The sequence below is a fragment of the Malaclemys terrapin genome, chromosome 7 (genome assembly GCF_027887155.1).
Source record: "Malaclemys terrapin pileata isolate rMalTer1 chromosome 7, rMalTer1.hap1, whole genome shotgun sequence".
Lineage (NCBI taxonomy): Eukaryota > Metazoa > Chordata > Testudines > Emydidae > Malaclemys > Malaclemys terrapin.
Genome location: NC_071511.1, coordinates 100,922,726 through 100,943,795, shown reverse-complemented (window position 1 = coordinate 100,943,795; position 21,070 = coordinate 100,922,726). Strand labels below are relative to the sequence as shown.

The window sequence follows — 21,070 nt, the reverse complement described above, 5'->3', positions numbered from 1 at the left end:
CTGAATGTGTGCTAGAAATGAATGTACAATTCTATTATCTGATAGTGCTAAAAGAAAACACTTTCTTAACGACCTCAGTAGAGCAATTGTTAAAATGGTTTGACAAACTCAGGCGATTGTCTTGACTATACTGAAGTGACTTATTGAATCTAATCCTAAGGCATCATGCATTGACTTTATTTCATCATTTTATTTTAGTGCTATTGGGGTTTTTTCAGTCTTCAGGAAATTTCACTGCACATTAACATGGCTGGAGGATTAGCACTGGCAATAGAGACTGACTCCTTGAAGCAAACATCCCTGCCAACTCTATCAATGCAAATTCAGCCTGTCCTGCTATCAGATTTGTGGATCCTTCCTGAGAAAAAGTGCCAGTAATTCCTGATGTGTCTTTGTGAGGTCAAACAATATGCAACAGGGATTAATTTTAGACTAACAAACACATTTCATTTGTGATATAAACTTTGGAATCCAACAGGAAATTTGGAATCTATTCGAGAAAACTATGGCACTATCAATACACTTCACTGCATTTTTTATTTTAAAATATCACTTTATTTACCAGTTATTTTATGAACACACTCTTTATTTTATCATTACAACACACTTTTCGTAACAGTAGAGAAGATGTAATTGCATGAGTCTTTAGGTAATTTGAAAAACTGCTGGATTGGAAATATTGGCTACCTGATTCCATTATATTCTCCAGATTCCAAATGAGGAATTGGGGTTTTACAAAAAGCTACTTTATCATTTGAAATAATATACTATAAACTGTAACAAAGGATGCGTGAAGCCATTTGAAAAATATAAAAGCAACTCAAAATTTTAAGCAGCCCAATGCCAATTTTCAGGTTGGATAAGGATGGCCCATCTCTCTCCCTCTCTTTCTCACTTTCATCCTCTTTCCCAGTATGGTCACATCACGCTCCCTTCTTGTAATCTTCTTACCTGTCCCCAGCTTCCTTCCACCAAGCTATAGAGATTTGACCTTCCCCACTGTCTATAAATATGGGTCATGGATTCATTCCTGTATCTTCCAATATTACCTCTTTCCTAATGCTTTCTTTGAAGACTCCATCATGGAACTCAGTAGTTCTGAAAACCTGTTTGTTGGACCTGGCTGCCAATGAATCTTATGAGCACTCATGCATAAAATGCTCTCTGGGCATAGCATCTCTGAGCATGCACAATTTGAATTCAGCTTCCAGGGCCCATCAAGGAAGATGATAGACTTACTGAGATTTGCTGATCCCTGCAAAAGAACATTTGCGGTGGGCAATTGCAGCAGGGATAACTTGGAGTAGGACCCATTAGAGGGTCATGAAGATGGTGGTGGAAGGAACATCAAAATTTTTGATAAACTTCAGATAAAGGTCTGAACTATTGCACGCTCATCAAAAATGAACTTATGATCCTTTGGGGCTTATTGGATCATTTTCTATCTTCAGCAAATAGATTTGGGTTGTGCACAAGTTAATAACGAAAATAAATCTGAATGATAAAGGAATGCGCTTTTAATTGACCAGTTTAATTTATTATAAAGCATTTTGTTTACAACAAGGCTTTCAATAATTGCCATATGGCTGATATATTTAAGTAGTCTCTTCAAATTGTCTCAAAAGGAGAACACTAGCTAAAGTGATTACATTTGAAATTGCTCATTATTAATTGCAGTTCAAACTTGATCATGTGTCCACTGGTAAAGACTATGCAATGACTGGTTCACTGCAACAAATACCAATGAAATTATTGCAATTATTTCCTTATATCACAACTAAAGTCTAAAATTAGTTTTGACCCATAAAAAGCTTTTGAAATGTATCTTTGGATGCTCACTGTATAGCGTGAGATGTACGGTGCCACTGGAGCATCCCTACGACCATATTTTATGTAGTCTGGCCACCCTCCTCTTAGGCCTCTCTTTGTCATCCTGGCTTCCATTTAGCAAGGTACTTAAACATGTGCCTAACTTAAAGTGCATATTTAAAGTGCCTTGATGACTTGGGGCCCCTCTAATAGGGCCTACCTAGCAAAATCTTACTTCTAATGCTTATGACCCAGAGCAGTCCATTTACCCAGTCCAGTAGCAAGTGTTTGCAAGATCAAGTGCTTTAGAATGAAAGATTCCTGAGAGACAGGAACCATGTGTAAATCCCCATACACTTTTAGCACATTTGTACCATGTACAAATGTTGCTGGTATTATTATTATTATTTATTGTTATTTATTATAAAGATGGTAAACATAATCTACATCATGGAGAGCTACCAGTTTCTTTTAATTCTTTAAGTTCAAGTTTGTGCCTGATGCACGAATTATAGCACACAATTCACGATGAAACAGTAAAGAACGTGGACAGAATCACAGTGATCAGTATCTCCATACATAAATTACCGTGACTAAGTTGTTTGACTGCATCAAGGTTCCTTTGCCAAACTTCCCTTTAACATGTTGAATTGCAAAATTATTTTAAATTTAACTTGAAAAATATTAGCGGAACAGTTATTTGATTTTCAGATTTGAAAGAGAACTTGTTTACCTATTAAAAAAACAAAATATTCCAAAGAAATCATGTCAGATAATTTATCAAATGCATTTCAAAATGTGCCTTAAAATGTAGACATCTTAGTGTCAAGACAGGTTCCCTGAGTTTTCACAAAAGCAAGAAATCCATTGATGACATGGAAACAACTCAATAGATTTCTTTCATTGCCCCTTGTCAAGAGCAAACTGAATGACTATGAGTGTTACTGTAAGGTGTTTGTGAATGCATGCAGTCACCAGAAGTGTACATCAGAAAAGAAGATATTCACCAGAGATTCACCAAGAATACATGCTCAATTTCCTGCAGGATCTCTAATTCTCTAAACACGTTTCGAACCTCATCTCTTTCGATGCATTGTTGTTTGTTCATGTACTTCATGGCATACATCTTCTCCGTATCTCTCTTTTGTACAATACACACCTAGAACCAAAACAAAAAAAAAAAAGTAGATGACAGTGATATACCTTTACTTGATGTTTTATCTGACTGTAGCTGTTCATTTGGTATCTTGGGGCTCAAATATGTGTGGTATTCAGTACAGTGCCAATTAAACTAATGGGGAGGGGGTGAAAGGAACACTTGGCAAAATCAAGCCCATTTTAATTCGGTGCTCTTTAGACATGGGCCTGTACAAAGTTATCAGTTCAAATACTTGTGGACTGTAGAAGATGTTTGAATTCTGAACTGGATCTGAATCAGAATTTTAGAACTGACCCTTTATCTTTATAATAGGCCAAATCAGAAGCCCACATCCAAACATCTCTGAACTCTGAAGTTATCAAAATCTAGATCTGAATTTTGTTGACATCCTTTAAACTCCATTCCCATCTATAATCACTAGGCACTCCCTGTGCACCCATGTGACTGCAGCCCTGTGGGTGGCACACCTAATGGGTCAGGTATGGCCTTTTATTCATAGCAGTATTTGTTATTTTATGCCATAGCTCCTAAAAGCTTCCACCAGGGATCAGGGCCCTAGAGTGCTCCACTCCAGCCACCCTTCCTTCACTGCTGTTGCTTAGTTTTTTTCACCGCTCAGGGATGGGCTTCATGAAATTGCAGACAACTGACAAAGATTCAAATGGTCTATTTAAAAAGAAAGTTCTTTAAGAATAAATTAAAAACGAGATTAAGATAAAAGAAATAGACTGTATAACAGATCTAGTCTCATACTTGGAAAGAGTTAAGCTAGGCAGGTACATATTTATGCTTAGTTACAGTAAAGTAACTTATTTTTCTAGGGAGCATTTTTTTCCTTTTCTCCCTTGTGATCCATTTGGCCACCAAGCCTATCAGTCCCATGTAGCTTATAGTATTAGGTCTCTTTCACAGTCCTCTTATGCATTTCTGGCTCCTTTGATATGACTGGCTTATTATCACACCAAACATCTCCTTCCCCCGGCCTGGTCTACACTACAAAGATGGGTTGACCTAAGTGGACTTGTTTCAACATAGGTTTGTATTATCCAAACCTAAATATGTCTCCCATCAACTTAAGCACAATTACAGCCCCCTCAGGACCCCTGCCAAATGATGCACAGCCAAAGTTGACTATTTTTATCAGCATAGTGCTAATGTAGACACTGCATCACCTGTGTCAACCCTAACTGTCCTCTAGCAGTTATCCCACAATGCACCATCTCCCATGACAGTGGTCACTCCGGTCACAATTTTGAACTCTACTGCCCAGGGGTCATCGATCCTGGAAGCCTGCCCCACTCGGTCCTCTTTAAAAACCTCAACATGTTTTTGAAATGCCTTTTCCTGGTTGCCCACCTTGGTGAGCAAACCTTCTAGCCCACCTTTGCAAGCATCTGACCATGCCAGCTCTGCACTGACAGAGCGCTGTACTTCGACATGCTCCTGCCTGGAATAGAGCGGAAGTCCAGGATCTCCTTAGCCTATGGGAAAAAGAGGCTGTGCAAGCCTAACTAAGGAGCAGCTGAAGGAATATAGATATCTACACATAGATTGCATCGGGGATGCTAAACTTTGAGCATGACAGGGATGAGAATCAATGCTGGGTGAAAGCCAAGGAACTTTGGCAGGCCTAGCAGAAAGTGAGGGAGAACAACAACAAATTTGGGGCTACCCAGAAGGCCTGCCACTTCTACTGCAAACCGTATGTCAGACTTGGTGGGAACCCCACCAGCACCCAGAATGTGACTTTGGATGCTGCATTAGACCCAGGCATGATAACTCCTGCAGTGCACAGGGAAGAGGATGAAGAGGGGATGGGGGACGTGGAGGGTGATTCAAAGCCTGCAGCGAGCCAGGAGCTCTTCAAAACTCCATTGTAGTTGAGCCAGTCCCACCAGGCAAGCACACATAGCCTGGAGATGAAGGGGACGGGAGCCCAGGTACATGCACAGATGAATTATTCCTTACAAGCAGTTTGTTTCCCTTTTCGATGCCTAAAACCTCTCATTACTGCCTCCCTCTGCCCTTTTTCCCTGTTTAAAAATAGCACCTAACCCATCTGCCCAGTTAGAGAACAAATTCATCAACTTTTGCTTCTTCACTTTACTTTTAAAACCAGCACTGGAAATACAATTAAAGTTAATGCTTTAGAATGCATACTTAGTTGACACTTCAATCAACTATGACGTGTTAGAAAATTAATTCAAAAAAATAAAGTGTAGCAGTCCGACTTACACAATCCACAACAGATCACTGCCCTCCTCTGGATAGAGGTAGAATGAAGAGGTACAGCTGGTGTTCGCTTTTCCATTCTTTGGCTTGTTGGGCTAGACAGGGTGCCCAAAATTCTCCCCATGGGGAGTACTTGGCTTATCTGAAGAGGACGTCTCTATTATCTTTTTGAACAATCTCAAAACTTCCATGGAAAATGCTCTGCAACCCTCTCCCAAACATTTCTAGGGATGGCAACCTTGTGTTTTCCCAGGCGATAGGAGACAATCCCATGCCACTCTGTGATGCGTTCTGCTGGCATCATTACAATAAGCAGGCTAGCAACATATGGACCAAGGGGCTTTGGGATACCAGTAGCAGTAGTGTTCTCTGGACCTTTGTCATCCTCAGGAGTGAGATGTTAATCAAAATCACCACTGCATGTGAAAATATTAGCAATATTTACTCCGCTTTCCCTATACTCATACCAAGGAGCAGCCAGCATCTAAACCTCCCATGCAACGGTTTCCATGCCCCCATATACTCTGTACTAACCATGGCTTAAGCTGAAGAGTGATGCTGTAACAAGGTGCTTCAAAGCTAAAGTGACAATAGCATTTTTTATTAAAGGTTTTTATGGGAATAATGTAACAGAGTTGTGAGACTTCCCTTTCCCTTTTGACTGTAAATATAATGCTCTATCTGTATGTTTTAATCAGCAGCCTCTAGCATGGGGGCCTTCAGAGGTGCCCCCTCCATGTCCACTGAATGCCTGACCCAGATCGGAGAAGAAGGAAGCAGACCAGGGAGGACATGTTTTGTGCTATCCTCCAGTGCTCCACAGCTGCTGACTGTGAACATGGAGATTGGAGGGGCCAAATGGCTAAAATCAGGGTGAAGTACCAGGAATGGAAAGACTGGTTGTTGGAGGAGAGGCAAAGGACTGAGAAGTAAGGCAGGAAGTGGGTTTGCTCAGGCAACAAACACAGATGTTGCAGAACATTATTGAGCTAAATGCCCGAAGACCGAATACACAGCTGCCTTGCCATTCCATGGAAAACTCTATGATCACTGATCCCTATACCCCACAGCATACCAGGTGGCAGCAGAACATGAACCCTTACCCCTACCACTCCATGGCAGGGGCAAACAAATAGAACCATGACTACACTTATTCTGATTTGTGATAACTACAGGATAAGCCAGAAAGCACAGTCCCCTACTTGTTTTTACCATGAATGAAACATTGTAATACGTTTTTGAATATGTAAACATGCATGTTTTACTCAGTTTTTATAAGGATGCATCGCACTCTTACAGTGCTGCTAAAATGTTTTTAACTTGTTTATTTGCACTTTAGCTTTGTTTCCCATTATTTGCACACAATAAAGTTTTATTTTTTTTGAAATGCAGAGTATATTTACCAGTTTGCACCAAGCAGATTTGCCACATTACGAATCCATAACAGGCACACAAGTTCCCAAAAGCATTGTATAACACGACGATAGCTGACTGTTCAAATTATTTTTTTAAGGACTCCATCAACTTTATAGCTCCACTGCTGGCTCTTCTAATAGCCTTTGTGTCTGGCTGTTAAAATTCAGCAAACAGCAGGCCCACCTCAGCCCTCAACTCATCCAGTGTCCTTTTCCATTTTGTTTCACAAATATTACCTAGTAGACAACACGTCGCAATAACAATAGGAATGTGCCTTCCTGAGATCCAGTGTAGTTATTAAATATCACCATCACGCTTTGAGTCTACCAAATGCACATTCAGCAGGCACCCGGAACCTGCTCAGCCCGTAGTTGAATCTTTTCTTGGTTCTGTCAAGGTAGCCAGTGTACAGCTTCTTGGGCCACAGGAGCAAGAGATCGGCTGGGTCCTCCAGATTTACTACTGGCATGTCAACATTGCCAAAGTGAATGTGCCAGTCAAGGAAGAATATCCCTGCTTGCAGCTTTTGGAAAAGTCCTGTGTTTTTAAAGATGCAAGCATCATACACCTTCCCTGCCCAGCCCACACTGTTATGATCAGTGAAGCATCCCCAGTGATCCACTAGTGGTTGCAGAACCCTGGAAAAGTTCCCCTTTCAGTTTATGTGCTCACTTGCAAGGTGGAATTGGTGCCAGAATAGGGCTATGCATCCCGTCTATTGCCCTACCACAGTTCGGGAACCCCATTGCTTCAAATCCATCTACTATTCCCTGCACATTGCTGAGAGTCACAGTCCCGTGCAGAAGGATATACTTAATGACTTTGCACGCTCAGACGACAATGGCCCCCACTGTGGATTTTCCAACTCCGAACTGATTCCCAACTGACCAACAGCAATCCAGAGCATCACTGCCACTCCCTTTAGCAGTGTCAGTGCTGCCCTTACTCTGGCATCTTTGTGCCAGAGAGCTCAGCACACAGATCCAGGAATGTGGCCTTTCGCATCCAAAAGTTCTACAGCAACTGCTCATCATCTTCTATCTGCATTACAATGCGATCCCACTACTCAGTGCTCATTTCTTGGGCCCTGAAATGCTAATTTAACAAGTGGAATGGTTGTATGAATGCCAGCAGCAACCTGGCATTTTTATTCTTTCATCCATTCATCATCCTCATTGCACTGCTGGTTGTAGTAGTCACTGAAATTTCACAGATACAGGAGAATTGTGTGTCGTGTCTTAGCAATAGTCATAAGAATTGAGCTGAGCTGTACAGGAGCCATACTTCTGCCAGAGAGATGTCAGAGACTGAAAAGCAGTGGAAATGTTAAAAATGGCATGAAATTATAGCATGGAATAAGCATTATGGGATGGAGAATGTGGGATTGTGGGAACTTGACCCCCTAATTCCCCAAAAATCCCTGAGGGAATTGCTGGTATCCCACAAAGCACTGCTAAAATGTCCCACAAGGCTTTGTACCAGAGGGAATATCTATCCATGGTGTATTACATTTTCTATCGATGCAACTACTTGTGATCAGAACATGCAGCACCAACGCAAGCAACCAACTGTGCACATGCCTGAATGACATATAGAAGCTGGCAGCTGTAAGCCAACATAACATATATTGACCAAACTTCGTAGTGTAGACATAGAGCCAAAGTGGTGTTTCCTGTCTCCAAATTCACAGAGGGTTGTATTCAGTTCTGTGCCTACACAGTTTCAGGATCGGTTTTCCTGGGTCACTTTTTACCTTAAATATGCTGTTGAAGGTAGAGCCACACAACTATGGACTTTCTGGCCACATTTGCAAGTCCCTCACCCCACTCTTTGGCTGACTGTCTGTTGTTAGAAGATATTTTTTGAGTATGATTAACCTCCTTGTCTGAAGATGTCAATTTATAGACAGCTCATTGTCTGCACTGTCTTTGACTTTAAATAGACGTGGCTTATAGAATTCTTAGATTTTCCTCTTGACATTAGCTCTACTCTGTATCAAATGTGAATTGTTGACAGACTGAAACCAATCTGTCACATAGTTTATTATGAGTATTCTGTTCCTTATATTCTGAAAAGGCATAATCATTTAGTTCATATTGTAGGGATATTAAAGAAGGTACTAACAGTGATTCCCCCAAGTGACAGTGACCCCCTCATAATTTGGCCCCCACACTTTAAAATCCAACAGTTTCACCAAGTACAAAAATCTCTTGGGTCTTCTGTTAAAACTTGTAAGCTACTGTCTGTAGAAACCATTGATTATATCTATCCTGTGAAAGATACTTTTACTACTATGTAAAACTTACAAACAAGTTAACTGACTTTGTTCTTGAAGTAATTGATACAATGTAAACAAACACTATAAGCTGTTAAGTGACTTTCACTTCATTCAATGGCTCCTAGGACAGACCCCCACCCTCTGTGATTAAAGGGCCGGGAGTCTCAAATGAATTAGCACACACTCTGAAAGTGGTGGAGACAGTAAATTAAAATATGGTTAAGGGATGGAATGTATGCTGATGAGTGCTTGATATACATGGATGGTTAGGGAGGTGCCAGCCTAGAAAAGGAGTATCCATCGGCCGAAGAATGTGTCAAGTGGATGACCAGAAACCCCCGGAGGGTAAACTGGGACCCACCCCATCACCTGGAAGGATGAGAAACACAAACTTTGGACAGTGTGGAGCCACCAGGAATGTGCCACTTTGGACAGGAATGTGCCATCTGCTGATTGAGTCAGCAACAGCAGGATGAAACAGCTCTCACAGACTAACATAGGAACTAATTCCTATAAGAATGGACTCTAAAGACTGATGACTTTGAGTCTCTGGTTCTGCTGCCAGCCTCCAGGAGCATCAGGTGCACCTGACACAGACTCGGCTCCATCCTCATGACCAAGATACCTGGCTAGTAACTTGGCATGAGCAACTTCTAGGCTGGTAACTATAACACCTATACAGAACTTGAATGAATGATTGTGTGAATGAATCTCTCTCTCTCTCTCTCTCTCTCTATATATATATATATATATGTGTGTGTGTATAAGAAATAAGTAGTCAAACAACGTTGTTTACTTTTATCTTTTGCTTTATCAGTATATTTACAATAAATGTGGCATCTTTGCCTTATCCCTCTTAATAAGATCCTGCTGGTTTTTATTCTATTGGTATAACAATATCAGAGAAAGTGATTAAACAATTTATTTGTATTATATTTATGATGTAATGAAAAACAAAGGCTTAACTGTTAAAATACTACATATATACTGAAACCTCATATTATTTATATCAATCCCTCCCTTCAGAAGTGAGTTCCTCCATTAGACAGAAATTCAGTCTAAATGAGTTGTTTGCCACTCTTGTTTGACTATTTTGTACACTCAATTCACACTCCCACATTTTAAAGGTATAAAATAAGTTCCAGGTATAATTTTTAACTTACTTGGATCACAGTTGTAATTCTCAGGCTACTTTCAGAATGGAACTACATCTTTGTTGTCAAACATTCTTATGGTTCAGGGTAGTTTTTTTGTGTTTTCCCTGTCTACCACTGATAATTTACAATGTGTGCTAATGCATTCAAGTATTAAATATCACAAGGAATAGTGTCTGATCCCCAGAGCCCATTGAAATCAATGGGAGTCTTTCAATTGACTTTATTAGGCCTTGCATCAGACTGGATGTGAATAAACAGTAAATGATGTAATAGCAATTGGCTGCAATAATATCTCTCTTTAGAGTTCTAAGGTGTTGGATTTAGTTGAAACTTTTTTAAAAACAAAAAGCCTCTTACAAATATAACAAAAGTTACAAAAGAAGTCGATTTTTTTTACTTTCAAACACTGATCTAAAGGAAAGTACAGAAAGACACTGATGAGGGCTTGTCCACACCACACAGCTTTTAGTGACAAGACTGTGTCGATACAGCCTTCTCTCTAAAAGTCAGCATGTGTAAACGCTCTTGGTCGGTACTTTGTCAGCTCGTTTGCCGACAAAATACTTCCAGCCCCGCGAGCGGCATTAACTTTGTCGGCAGGAGAGCACTGCCACTTGCTTCGGCAAAACTTTTGTCTTTCGTGGGGGCGCTTTTTAAAGTACCCATGAAAGACAAAAGTTTTGTCGACAACTTCGCAGTGTAGACATACCCAAAGATACACAAACAGAAATATCAAGTTAAATGAGACCCAAAATGTGTTTGTAAGCTGCAAACGGCCTTATTTTTCAGCACTCTACATGGAGTATCCTCAGTGACTTGAACGCACTAGGATCAGAAGATTTCTGAAGCAGAATTTGGGAGTGATTTTACCTCAGAAAGCTTCACACATATATCACCTTTCACACATCAGACTACAATAGTGCATAACCTCTGGATTCCATCAGTGAAAATGTCAGTTTCCAATTAACCAATTAAATCCATCACTGCCTTGGACATCAAGAGTCAAAATGTCTTGTCCTTGATATGTTTATTCAGCAGCAGACACGATGGAGGCAATTGTTGGTATCAAAAGGTTAATCTGTTATTTCCCCACCATCACTCTCAAGCACTATGGAATATTGCAAAATCAGTCAGCTTGATTGTGGATACTGGCTAATTTTTCCTTTGGAATGTCTTTCTGTGATTCTTCTGTGTACTAATGAAACTCTAATGATCAAGGTAACTATTTTTAAACAAGCTAATGAAAATTCTACACATGGTATAATTATGTCTGTTCTCTTTTAATTATCAGACATACTTATGATTACAATGCAGTGCACACATTTTCTAAAAAAATAATTTGGCAGCTCATTCACATAGCTCCTCATCTGGAACAGCAGACTAAGACTCACCTCAAAGTGACTTCTCATGACTCATTAGAAAGAATCAATATCTTCCATTGTTGTATGCAGTGTTGTTGTAGCCATGTTGGTCCCAGGATATTGGAGGGTGGGTGAAGTAATATTGTTAGACAATACTTATATGATATCAAAATCAAACAAGATGAGTTTTATACATGGAGGGGAAAAAAACAAACTAACCCATTAAACTATTCCAAACTTCCAGAATACTTCCATTAATAACAATTTGCAAGTACTAATGGCAGATAATATAAAATTATCATGGATATATTACAGCTAGAAAGAGACAGCATAATGGGTAGTTACTATTAGCTTGGTAAAAACATCTGATTTAAAGATACAAATTGAAATTATGGGTATAATCTTGCAGTTACCAATATGATTCTTATTGAACAAGAATGTTATGGATTTAAATATTTATACACATACCTAGCTGTTGAAAGGTTTACTATGAAAAGAGATGTTAAACCAAGATCCCATCTGCTTCCTATAGCAGCTGGTAGATGTTCAAGGTTATCATCACATTATTTTCTCTGATTATTTCTTTCACTTGCTACTACCACAGTTACTGGTTATATGCATAATGGTAACAAATATTTCCTAAACCTGGACACATATGGCTGCATGATGAAATCTCTCTATTAACTCTAATCTTATTTTCCGCAATATGATATCTGCTGTTATTAAAGGAAACTGAAGTGGAAAAGCTAGTAGCTAACAGCTGCAACTGACACTCAGTTACTGATAGCTGTTCCCCTTTTCCATCTCTTTAGAAATAGAGGTCATGTTGGCAAACGATATGAAAGAGATTATAGGCCTCACTCACCGCTGTGTTATTCCATCTTTACACTGCAGTAAGGCCCTTAAGATCAGAACTGAAGAGAGGAAAAAGGTGACACATTAACCTCTTGGTGCCAGCACTTGTTGGCATCATGTCCATTATTGAGAATGAATACTGATTAAACTATAGCAACTCTGATGTTAATCTGGAATAACACAACGGTGAATCAGGCACTATATTTTAGATAATGTCAACATTTATTCTATATTACATGTATCATAGAATAGTTATAGGGCTTAATAATTGCACCACAGCACTGATTCACTAAATATCATAATGATTATCGATGCAGGCTGGTAAATTCTGATAATGTTTCTTTGGTTTCTTCTTTGTCTGCTTTATCATCCATCTTTCTTTTCTTTATCATCTTATTTTCTTTGGTGCTATTCTTTTTCCTTCTCTGTTTTCACAAGATGGGTTGGTATTAAAACTTGGGGGTGCATTTTGTAATGTTATCCTCTAACATGGCTCATTTTATGCTATTTCTGGAACTCCCTTCTATCTTACATCTCCATATAGCACTTTTTAAACTGAAATATACTTGTTGATAAAAGATTAAGGATTTAAAAAACAATTATAAGCAAGCGAGCACACACTAATAGCTTATTGTTGCTCCTGGAAATCACAATTCCTTGAAACAGAGTCAGAAAACCTGCCAGCAGGCAGCTAACTAAGAGTGGGAGTTAGAACTCATGCATCAAGATTTCAGCCTTTGAAAAATGATGGGCAAATGACTTGTTTATTAGTATAGAGGTGGTGGATGGGGAGAAAAATGGGAAGGAATCTTGTAAGGGTTTTAAGATGTCTGCAACAACACAAACCTTGTGCTTCGTACTGCATTAGGGTACTATGAACTCTAATGCAGTGATTCTCAACCAGGGGTCCGGGGCCGCAAGCAGTTTTCAGGGGGGCCGCCAAACAGGACCAGCATTAGACTCACTGGGGCCCAGGGCAGAAAGCCGAAGCCCCACAGCATGGGGCTGAAGCACAGAGCCCTGAGCCCTGCCATCTGGGGCTGAAGCAGAAGCCTGAGAAACTTAGCTTCTCGGTGCCCCCTGTGGGTTTGGGCCCTGGGCAATTGCCCTGCTTGCTATCCCTACCGCCAGCCCTGGCTTTTATATGCAGAAGACCAGATGTTGTGGCACAGGTGGGCCATGGAGTTTTTATAGCATGTGTGTGTGTGGGCGGGGGAGGAGGGGGGGGGCTCATAAAGAAAAATATTGAGAACCCCTGCTCTAGTGGAAATGAATAGGGTTGGCCTCATGGATCCAGATGTTTGCTACTCTTGTGATTCTGATACAAAACAGTTTAGTGCACGCTGTTTGAGTGTGTGATGCAAAAACAATAATTCATCTTGAAAACAAAAATGTTGAGAATATAAAAAGCACTCTACTTGCGCAATAAACCCTCCTCTCTGCTATTCACATTAACTCCATTGTAGTTGACATACACATCACGCCAGGTCCTATCCTGTGCCTGAGCACCACTCAGCACAGAAGAGGGGGATACTGAGGCAGCTAGTTATGGCTCTCTGTTCCTGGTGGCTGGTATATGCCAACCCTGGTCAGTCTCAGTGATGCTTAGAGGAGCTGCTGGGCTATTATAACATATGCCATTAATATGAGATCCTTAATGGATCCCATGTCCGTGAAGAGTTGGTACAGCAGAGCCCCTCTGACATGTCCCCTTCCTTGCCTGGTATGCCACTCTCTTTCCTGGTACATCCCCTAAACTGCAGCCGATGAGCAGAAGGGCAGAGACCCAGACAGGGAATTTTTCTATGCAAGGGGAATTTTCTGCTGGCCATTTGTAGCCAGTTGCTGACACCTTTGTGCTGCCTGAGTGATACAAAAGGGATAGATCTCAATAGAGAATCTGATCCTTATTGATTATATACCCTTTTGGGGGGAGAAAATAAACGTATTCTTTTTCCTTTATGCTGCTCTTCCTGATGAGGGTCGTGGCGACAGCATGGAGAATAGGGAGGACCAGACCTCCTTAACAGGTTTCAGCTCCTCCTGGGGGATTCCCCAGCGTTCCCAGGCCGGACAGAAGATATAATCCCTCCAGCATGTTCTGGGTCAGCCCTGGGGCCTCCTCCCAGTGGGATGTGCCTGGTAGAGTTCCAAAGGAAGCCTCCCAGGAGGCATCCTTATCAGGTACCCAAACAACCTCAGCTGGCTCCTCTCGATCTGCAGGAGTAGCAGCACTACGCTGAGGCTCTCCCGAATAGCCGAGCCCCTCACCCTGTCTTGGAGAGTAAGCCCAGCCACCTTGCGGAGAAACCTCATTTCTGCAGCTTGTACCCGTGATCTTATCCTTTCGGTCATTGCCCAAAGTTCATGACCATAGGTGAGGATGGGGATGTAGATCGACCTGTAAACCGAGAGCTTTGTCTGAGAACTCAGCTCCCGCTTCACCACCATGGATTGGTACATCGCCGCATGCCTGCCGCACCAATCTAACAGTCAATCTCACGCTCCTGCTTACCATCACTCGTGAACAAGACCCCTAGATATTTGAACTCTTCCACTAAAGGCAGCTGCTCCCCCCTCACCCGGAGAGAGCAGTCCACTTCCTTCCAGGAGAGGACCATGACCTCTGATTTGGAGGTGCTGATTCTCATCCCAGCCAGCAGAGAAACATTTGAGTGCACATCAGAGATCACAATCTGAAGAAGCAAGAAAGACAATATCATCTGCAAACAGCAGAGATACCACCTCTGAGTCCCTGTACTGGATGCACTCCACAGCTCGGCTTGATATCCTATCCATGAAAATCACAAACCGGAGTGAGATTCTCAATAGAGAATCCGATCCTTGATCTTTATTGATTATATACCCTTTTGGGGAGAGAAAATAAACTCTTTTGCGAAATTCTTTGTAAGTGGTTATCACAAACCTCTCTCCGGCCTATCCAAACTCATGAGTTTTCAACAGCCCCTCTAATTTCAGACTAAATCCAGAAGGGGCCATTATGATAATCTAATCTGACCTCCTATGTAACACACAATGGAGAATTTACCACAAGCCTTAGGCTAGGTCTACACTACCCGCCTGAATTGGCAGGTAAAAATCGACCTCTCGGGGATCGATTTATCGCGTCCCGTCGGGACGCGACAATCGATCCCCGAATCGACGCTCTTACTCCACCAGCGGAGGTGGGAGTAAGCGCCGTCAACAGAAAGCCGCAGAAGTCGATTTTGCCGCCGTCCTCACAGCGGGGTAAGTCGGCTGCGATACGTCGAATTCAGCTACGCTATTCACGTAGCTGAATTTGCATATCTTAAATCGACTCCCCCCTGTAGTGTAGATGTACCCTCAGTAATCTATTCCAGAAGGTGATTATTTGCATTGTTATTTCCAATTTGAATTAATCCTATAAGAATGGGTTTCTAGCAGAGGCAGATGTAGCCTCCTGATTCAATGGGTGCACGGTACTAAATTGCAGAAGGGGGCACCGACAGAGAGGCAGCCTGGCCAAACCTGAGTGGGGCTGCAACTCCATGAATCAGGTCTCAATGCCTGCAATAGGGAGCCAGGTCCAGTACTGTGGGACAGGAGCTGCCACTGCAGGATGAGGGCCGGGCAAACTCACTCTCCATCACCCACCCCAGGGGCCTTCCATCTGCACCTGGCCAGGAGACATGTATGTTTGCCTGTTTTTACACCCATGGTTTCATGATTTCTGTGTGTGCAACTGAACCTGTGAACCCCTGTTAAAGCCACCTGTGATTTCTAGGCTACAGGACCTGGTGAACTGTACCATCACCCATAATATCTTCTAGAATGGAAAAACAGCCAGCTCAAACTACCATAGAACATTTTAAAGATAATACTTAGTGGATAAAAAATAATTAAAAATTTGTAGGCACAAGTAACATTTGATTCTGTCTAAAACAACCTAATACACAAACCTTGCAGAAATATATTTTACAGACTATAAGAAAACAACTCTACTCTTACCATTTCCTCACTGCCTATACCACTCTAACCAGAAATGGTCATTGCGCTAAAGCCGGGTTCTAAACCTTTTACTGCAGCCTATACCCCTGTGGTTCTCAAAATATGTTCTCGCACCCCTTATCAAAAATCAAAATATGTTCTCGCACCCCTTATCAAAAATCGTTGAAGTAGGTCAGTTCTTTAAACCTAGATACATTTTTGTTTGTATATTACAGCAATTATTAAAAAAAAAAGTATAATGTTAATAAATACATAGGTTTGATGAAACAAAGTAGTTGTACTTAACACGCCTGTGCTTAATTTGTGTTTTCGATGATTTACCTTCTAAAAAATCTGGCATGTCTCGCACCCCCAGAAAGGGCATCTTGCACCCCCAGGGGATGCGTGCACCCCAGGTTAAGAGCCACTGGTCTAAAGCATCCCTAAAAATGGCAATGTTGTGTTATATTATGTAGTTCAGCTGGGAGTTAGCCATGAAAATTGAACACCCACCCTAAAACCCAAAAAACTCTTTGATTTCAGTTCATCTCATATTAAGGTTTGAAGATCATGGATTTCTCAGTGTGCATTTTTAAGGATCAGGAAATGTATTCCAAGTGTCATGGACAACGTTACATTAATGGTTTTGATTTGTAATAGCTTACCATGTACTTTGTAGTATATTAATTTCCTTTGCTTCTTGTTTACATGCGGGAAACCAGAAACAGTGTAATGAGTGAGAAAAGGATGAAAGCTACTTGTACCCTGTAATCATAATAAATAAGTTTTATGAAATGTAATTGCACCAAGAAAATACAAAATCATCCCAATTTATTCAAGCTCTCTAGAAATCTTTGTTCTCAGGCTTCTTGAAAATGTTAATGGGAGTACATGGGAATTATCTTCAGTTAGCCAAGAATTTCAGCACGTGGTTGGGGGATGTGTGTGCAAAGAAAGGGGGACACTTGAATTCTGACACCTAGAAGTGTTGATTTAATCCTTGTTTCATGCTTTGCCTGGAGTATGGCTACTACTTTGGGGTCTGATCTTGTGGGACCTAATCCAACTGGCATTAAAGTCAATAGGAGTCTTTCCATTGACTTTTTTTGGAGGGGTGGGGGTGTTGGATTGGGCCCCTAAGAAGCAAGAGGACAAAGTTTTCTCCAGCACTGTATGTACTGTTTTTATTATTATAATTGCTTTTATGGCTAATAGGGAGGCCTTGACACTGCTCTAATTTATGCCAACAACTAATTTAATCACTGGACGCTCCTAGGATTGCCATCTATGTCCCCACATGAATTTGTTGCAAGATTTCTCTGATCACACTGACATGTAGCATATATATATATATACACACACACACACACATTTATCTTTTTTTTCTATTTCTCTGCTTGCCAGAGTCCTATCTATAGTACCAGAATGCACAGTATTTACTTGGTAAAAAGTTAAAGTATAAAAGTTACCTTATCTTTAAATTAATCTGAGATCCATTATTCAAGACTATCTTGGTTCTATTATAGTGCAGAGCATGGTAGACTGCAGAAAGAAGGGGGGTATTGTCCTAATTTCTCCAAAATGTAGTCCCTTATTGCATAGAAGAAAATTTTCAGCAGTTAAATATGGTCATTAGAAAAACTGTATGCAGTTCTGCCAGATTCGGGATGCAGAAGACAGGGATCAGCTGGTAGTAGTTTGCTTAAGACATTTCATATAAAAGATTTAATAGAGTCCCAAATAACCCGAACATTCAGCTGCTACCAAATGGTTTGTATACAGCTGCCTGCACTTTTATTGCATTAAAAGCATAAAGGGTTTAGAAATGAAATTACATTTACTATTTAGGAAAGAATATATGAATTCACATCTCCCAAATCTATCTCACTTTGAGACCCTGGATAATGGCAATGTCTTGTATTCCCATCCACAGCGGACACTCCATTTTCAGCTGAATCTGGGGCAGTATAGGTCTCTATTCCAAAACATATTTAAGTTTACTGATATATGGGCAGAAACAGGGATCAGTGAGCCATGTAGTGTTTACAAAAGTGGGCTGACTTCTCTTTGCAAATGATTCTATTTCTTCAGGCAAGTTACTTTTAAATTTGAGAAGGTCAGAATACATGGAAACCTAAACTTGTGGATAGTAGTTCTAAAGTCATGAAACTCACCTCTGCCTTCTGAATGAAAAGACAAACAACACTTGGTAGAGCCACAAAGAAATGTAATTGTTTCTTTAAACAGCTGCTACTAAAGTTTGTCAAAATGTTTCCAGAGTCCTTTATGCATCTTATCATAGTAGGACTAGAATGCAGTAATTATTTGCCATGTAGCTCTTAAATACTAAATTTAAAATACCGACTTGCAAATTCCCTTCTCTGAGAAGGAAACTTCTTAAAAGAAATAAGGGATCATATGGAAGGAAAATAAAACTTGGTGAGCATACGGTACCATTGGCATCTATGCTCCTGAGAACCAGGAGATGCTATGATTTTGAGAAAACAGAACTAACATTGGTTGCAAACATATTTTGTAATAGCTGAGTATTTACATTGTGTAAAACTTTTCACAGATGTTTGGTGTGATTTTTAACTAAATTGGCTAGTAAGTTATATGGTTTGTTCGTTTTTGCTGGTTTATTTTGGGTCCAATAGAAAATTATATTCTAGTATGTCTAATACCAATCTTCTAGGAAAGTTGATAGACAAGTAATTCTGAGCAGCAGACTGTGAAATAAGAACATCAGAACTCTGTGTAGTCTGGGCAAGTCGTGCAAACTCTTTTACTCAGTTTCCCTGTCTGTAAAATAGGGATAACACTTAGCTTGGAGACTAGTGTTATAATTAATTAGCTAATGTTTGCAAAGTGTTTGAATCTTTTTTGTCCAAAATCCTCAGACCATACTCTAGTGAGTCACCACTGACACCAATGGGCCTGCTCACTAAACAGCCCCTAACCACTGTGTATTGGGTTTGCCTTTATCAGCAGAAGCAGTCAAAGAGCAATATCTAATGTATGATATTTATTTTATGCCCAAGAGATTTTAGCCATTAATATGATTTTATTTCTCTAGTCCAAGAAAGACATTGCATTGCTTCTCTTTGCCACCTTTGATGTTTCACACAACAGAACAGGGCTAATTTTGCTGACTATTTGCTGTGACACTGTCCCCCTGGTTTCCACTGTCAGAAGTTTCCACTCTCTGTAGTGCAGATGGCAAATACATCCATTTAAAGCTTCTGAGATAATCAGCAAAATGTCCAAATGTCAAGGAAACGGGTACATGAACTGATGTAGCTGGAACAGCAATCTGGATATACTTTAAATTGCAGATGAAGCTATTGAACTTGCAGGGAAAGGCTTTATGGTGGAGACTCCACAATTATGAGGAAAATGTTAAGTCAATGCCATGGTCCAGATTGTGTTTTTGTCCCTAAAAGTGAGCACAGGGGAAGAGAGAGCTCAAGGAGTCTCCCCTACCATGTGTCCCTGCACTATGCCTAGGGAGCACAGATCATCATAGAATATCAGAGGTGGAAGGGATCTTAGGAGGCATCTGGTCCAACCTCCTGCACAACAAAGCAGGACCAATCCCCAGACAGATTTTTGCCCCAGATCCCTAAATGGCCCCCTCAATGATTGAACTTACAACCCTGGGTTTAGCAGGCCAATGCTCAAACCACTGAGCTATCCCTCTCCCCATACTAGGGCCCTCAGCCACAATAGACTTTCCTGATGAGTGGGGGGGCAAAGGCCATGATCCTCACCCCACTCTCTGCACTGGCCAAAAGAGGTGGCTGAGAATGGAGAGGAACGGACATTGCACCCATTTAAGGTGAGCTGCCACTCCAGCATGCACTCCCTGGACACCAAGAGAAAGAACAGATGCTGAATCAGCCAGAATTTCTCCTGGCAGTCCCACCGCAATGTGCCTATTTTTACACTACCTATTGCAGGGCTCTGCCTCAGAGGAACAATTTAGTCCTGTTTGACTCCTGTACAGTAATCTCCAAAAATAATTCAAAATTAGTGCATGAATAAGGGAACTCTTAGAACCCCAGACAGAAAGCGCAGTGGAAGGCTTTCATTTTCTCTTGTAGCTTTTATTACCATAGTACTTAGCAGCGCTAGTCAAGGAACAGGACCCCATTGTGCTAGGCATTGTAGAAACACAGAACCCAAAAGATGACCTCTTCCCTAAAGAGTTTACCATCTAAGCAAACAACAGGAAACTGCAGATGGAGATAGGCAGGTAGACAGACAGGAGAGAACAAGGAAACAATGAGATAATAGCTATAAGGGGGAGGCTGTCTACTGGCATCCCCTTGGGGCACTAGACACCCCAGAGTATGCAGGGAGGAGGCAGGATTATGGCTCTTCTCATCCCCAAAAAGCATTGCCGGGTGACCAGGGTGAGAGTACATGCTCCACTTTCCTAAAAATCCACTCCCCCTACATGCCAGTGCACCCCAACACTTTATGTAGTTCCTGCTGCAGTAGGAAGCTCCATATTGGCCCCGTATACAGAGACTTGCCAAAGAGATCCTAGAAATCAAGCAGAGGTTTTGCCATCCTGAAATGCAAATCAAGTTCACTTAGTTTTCTTTTAATATCTGGAAATCAAAAAGACAAACAAGAAGGACAGCTTTACCTTTTCTATTGTGGAAGAAAAAGAAAAGCCTTTACAGACTGAACAGCTGGCATAATTATGAGTCCATTGTTAGTGAAATGAGCTCATTATTATTTATTTTTGCCAGCTGATGACTGATTCATGGACAACATACAGAATTTCAAACACCAGATTATAGCATGGTGTACTAATCTGGGGGAT

The 21,070-nt window shown here is 40.9% G+C and overlaps 1 protein-coding gene across 5 annotated transcripts in view; it reads right to left on the bottom strand.

The window, feature by feature from the left end:
• STK32C (serine/threonine kinase 32C) overlaps positions 1–21,070 on the bottom strand; it is a 236,948-nt gene that overhangs the window by 21,984 nt on the left and 193,894 nt on the right. For all 5 annotated transcript variants that reach the window (XM_054035296.1, XM_054035299.1, XM_054035294.1 and 2 more), the window contains exon 3: positions 2,817–2,968. In XM_054035296.1, the coding sequence (XP_053891271.1) occupies positions 2,817–2,968 (152 nt within the window). The remainder of the gene's footprint in view (positions 1–2,816; positions 2,969–21,070) is intronic.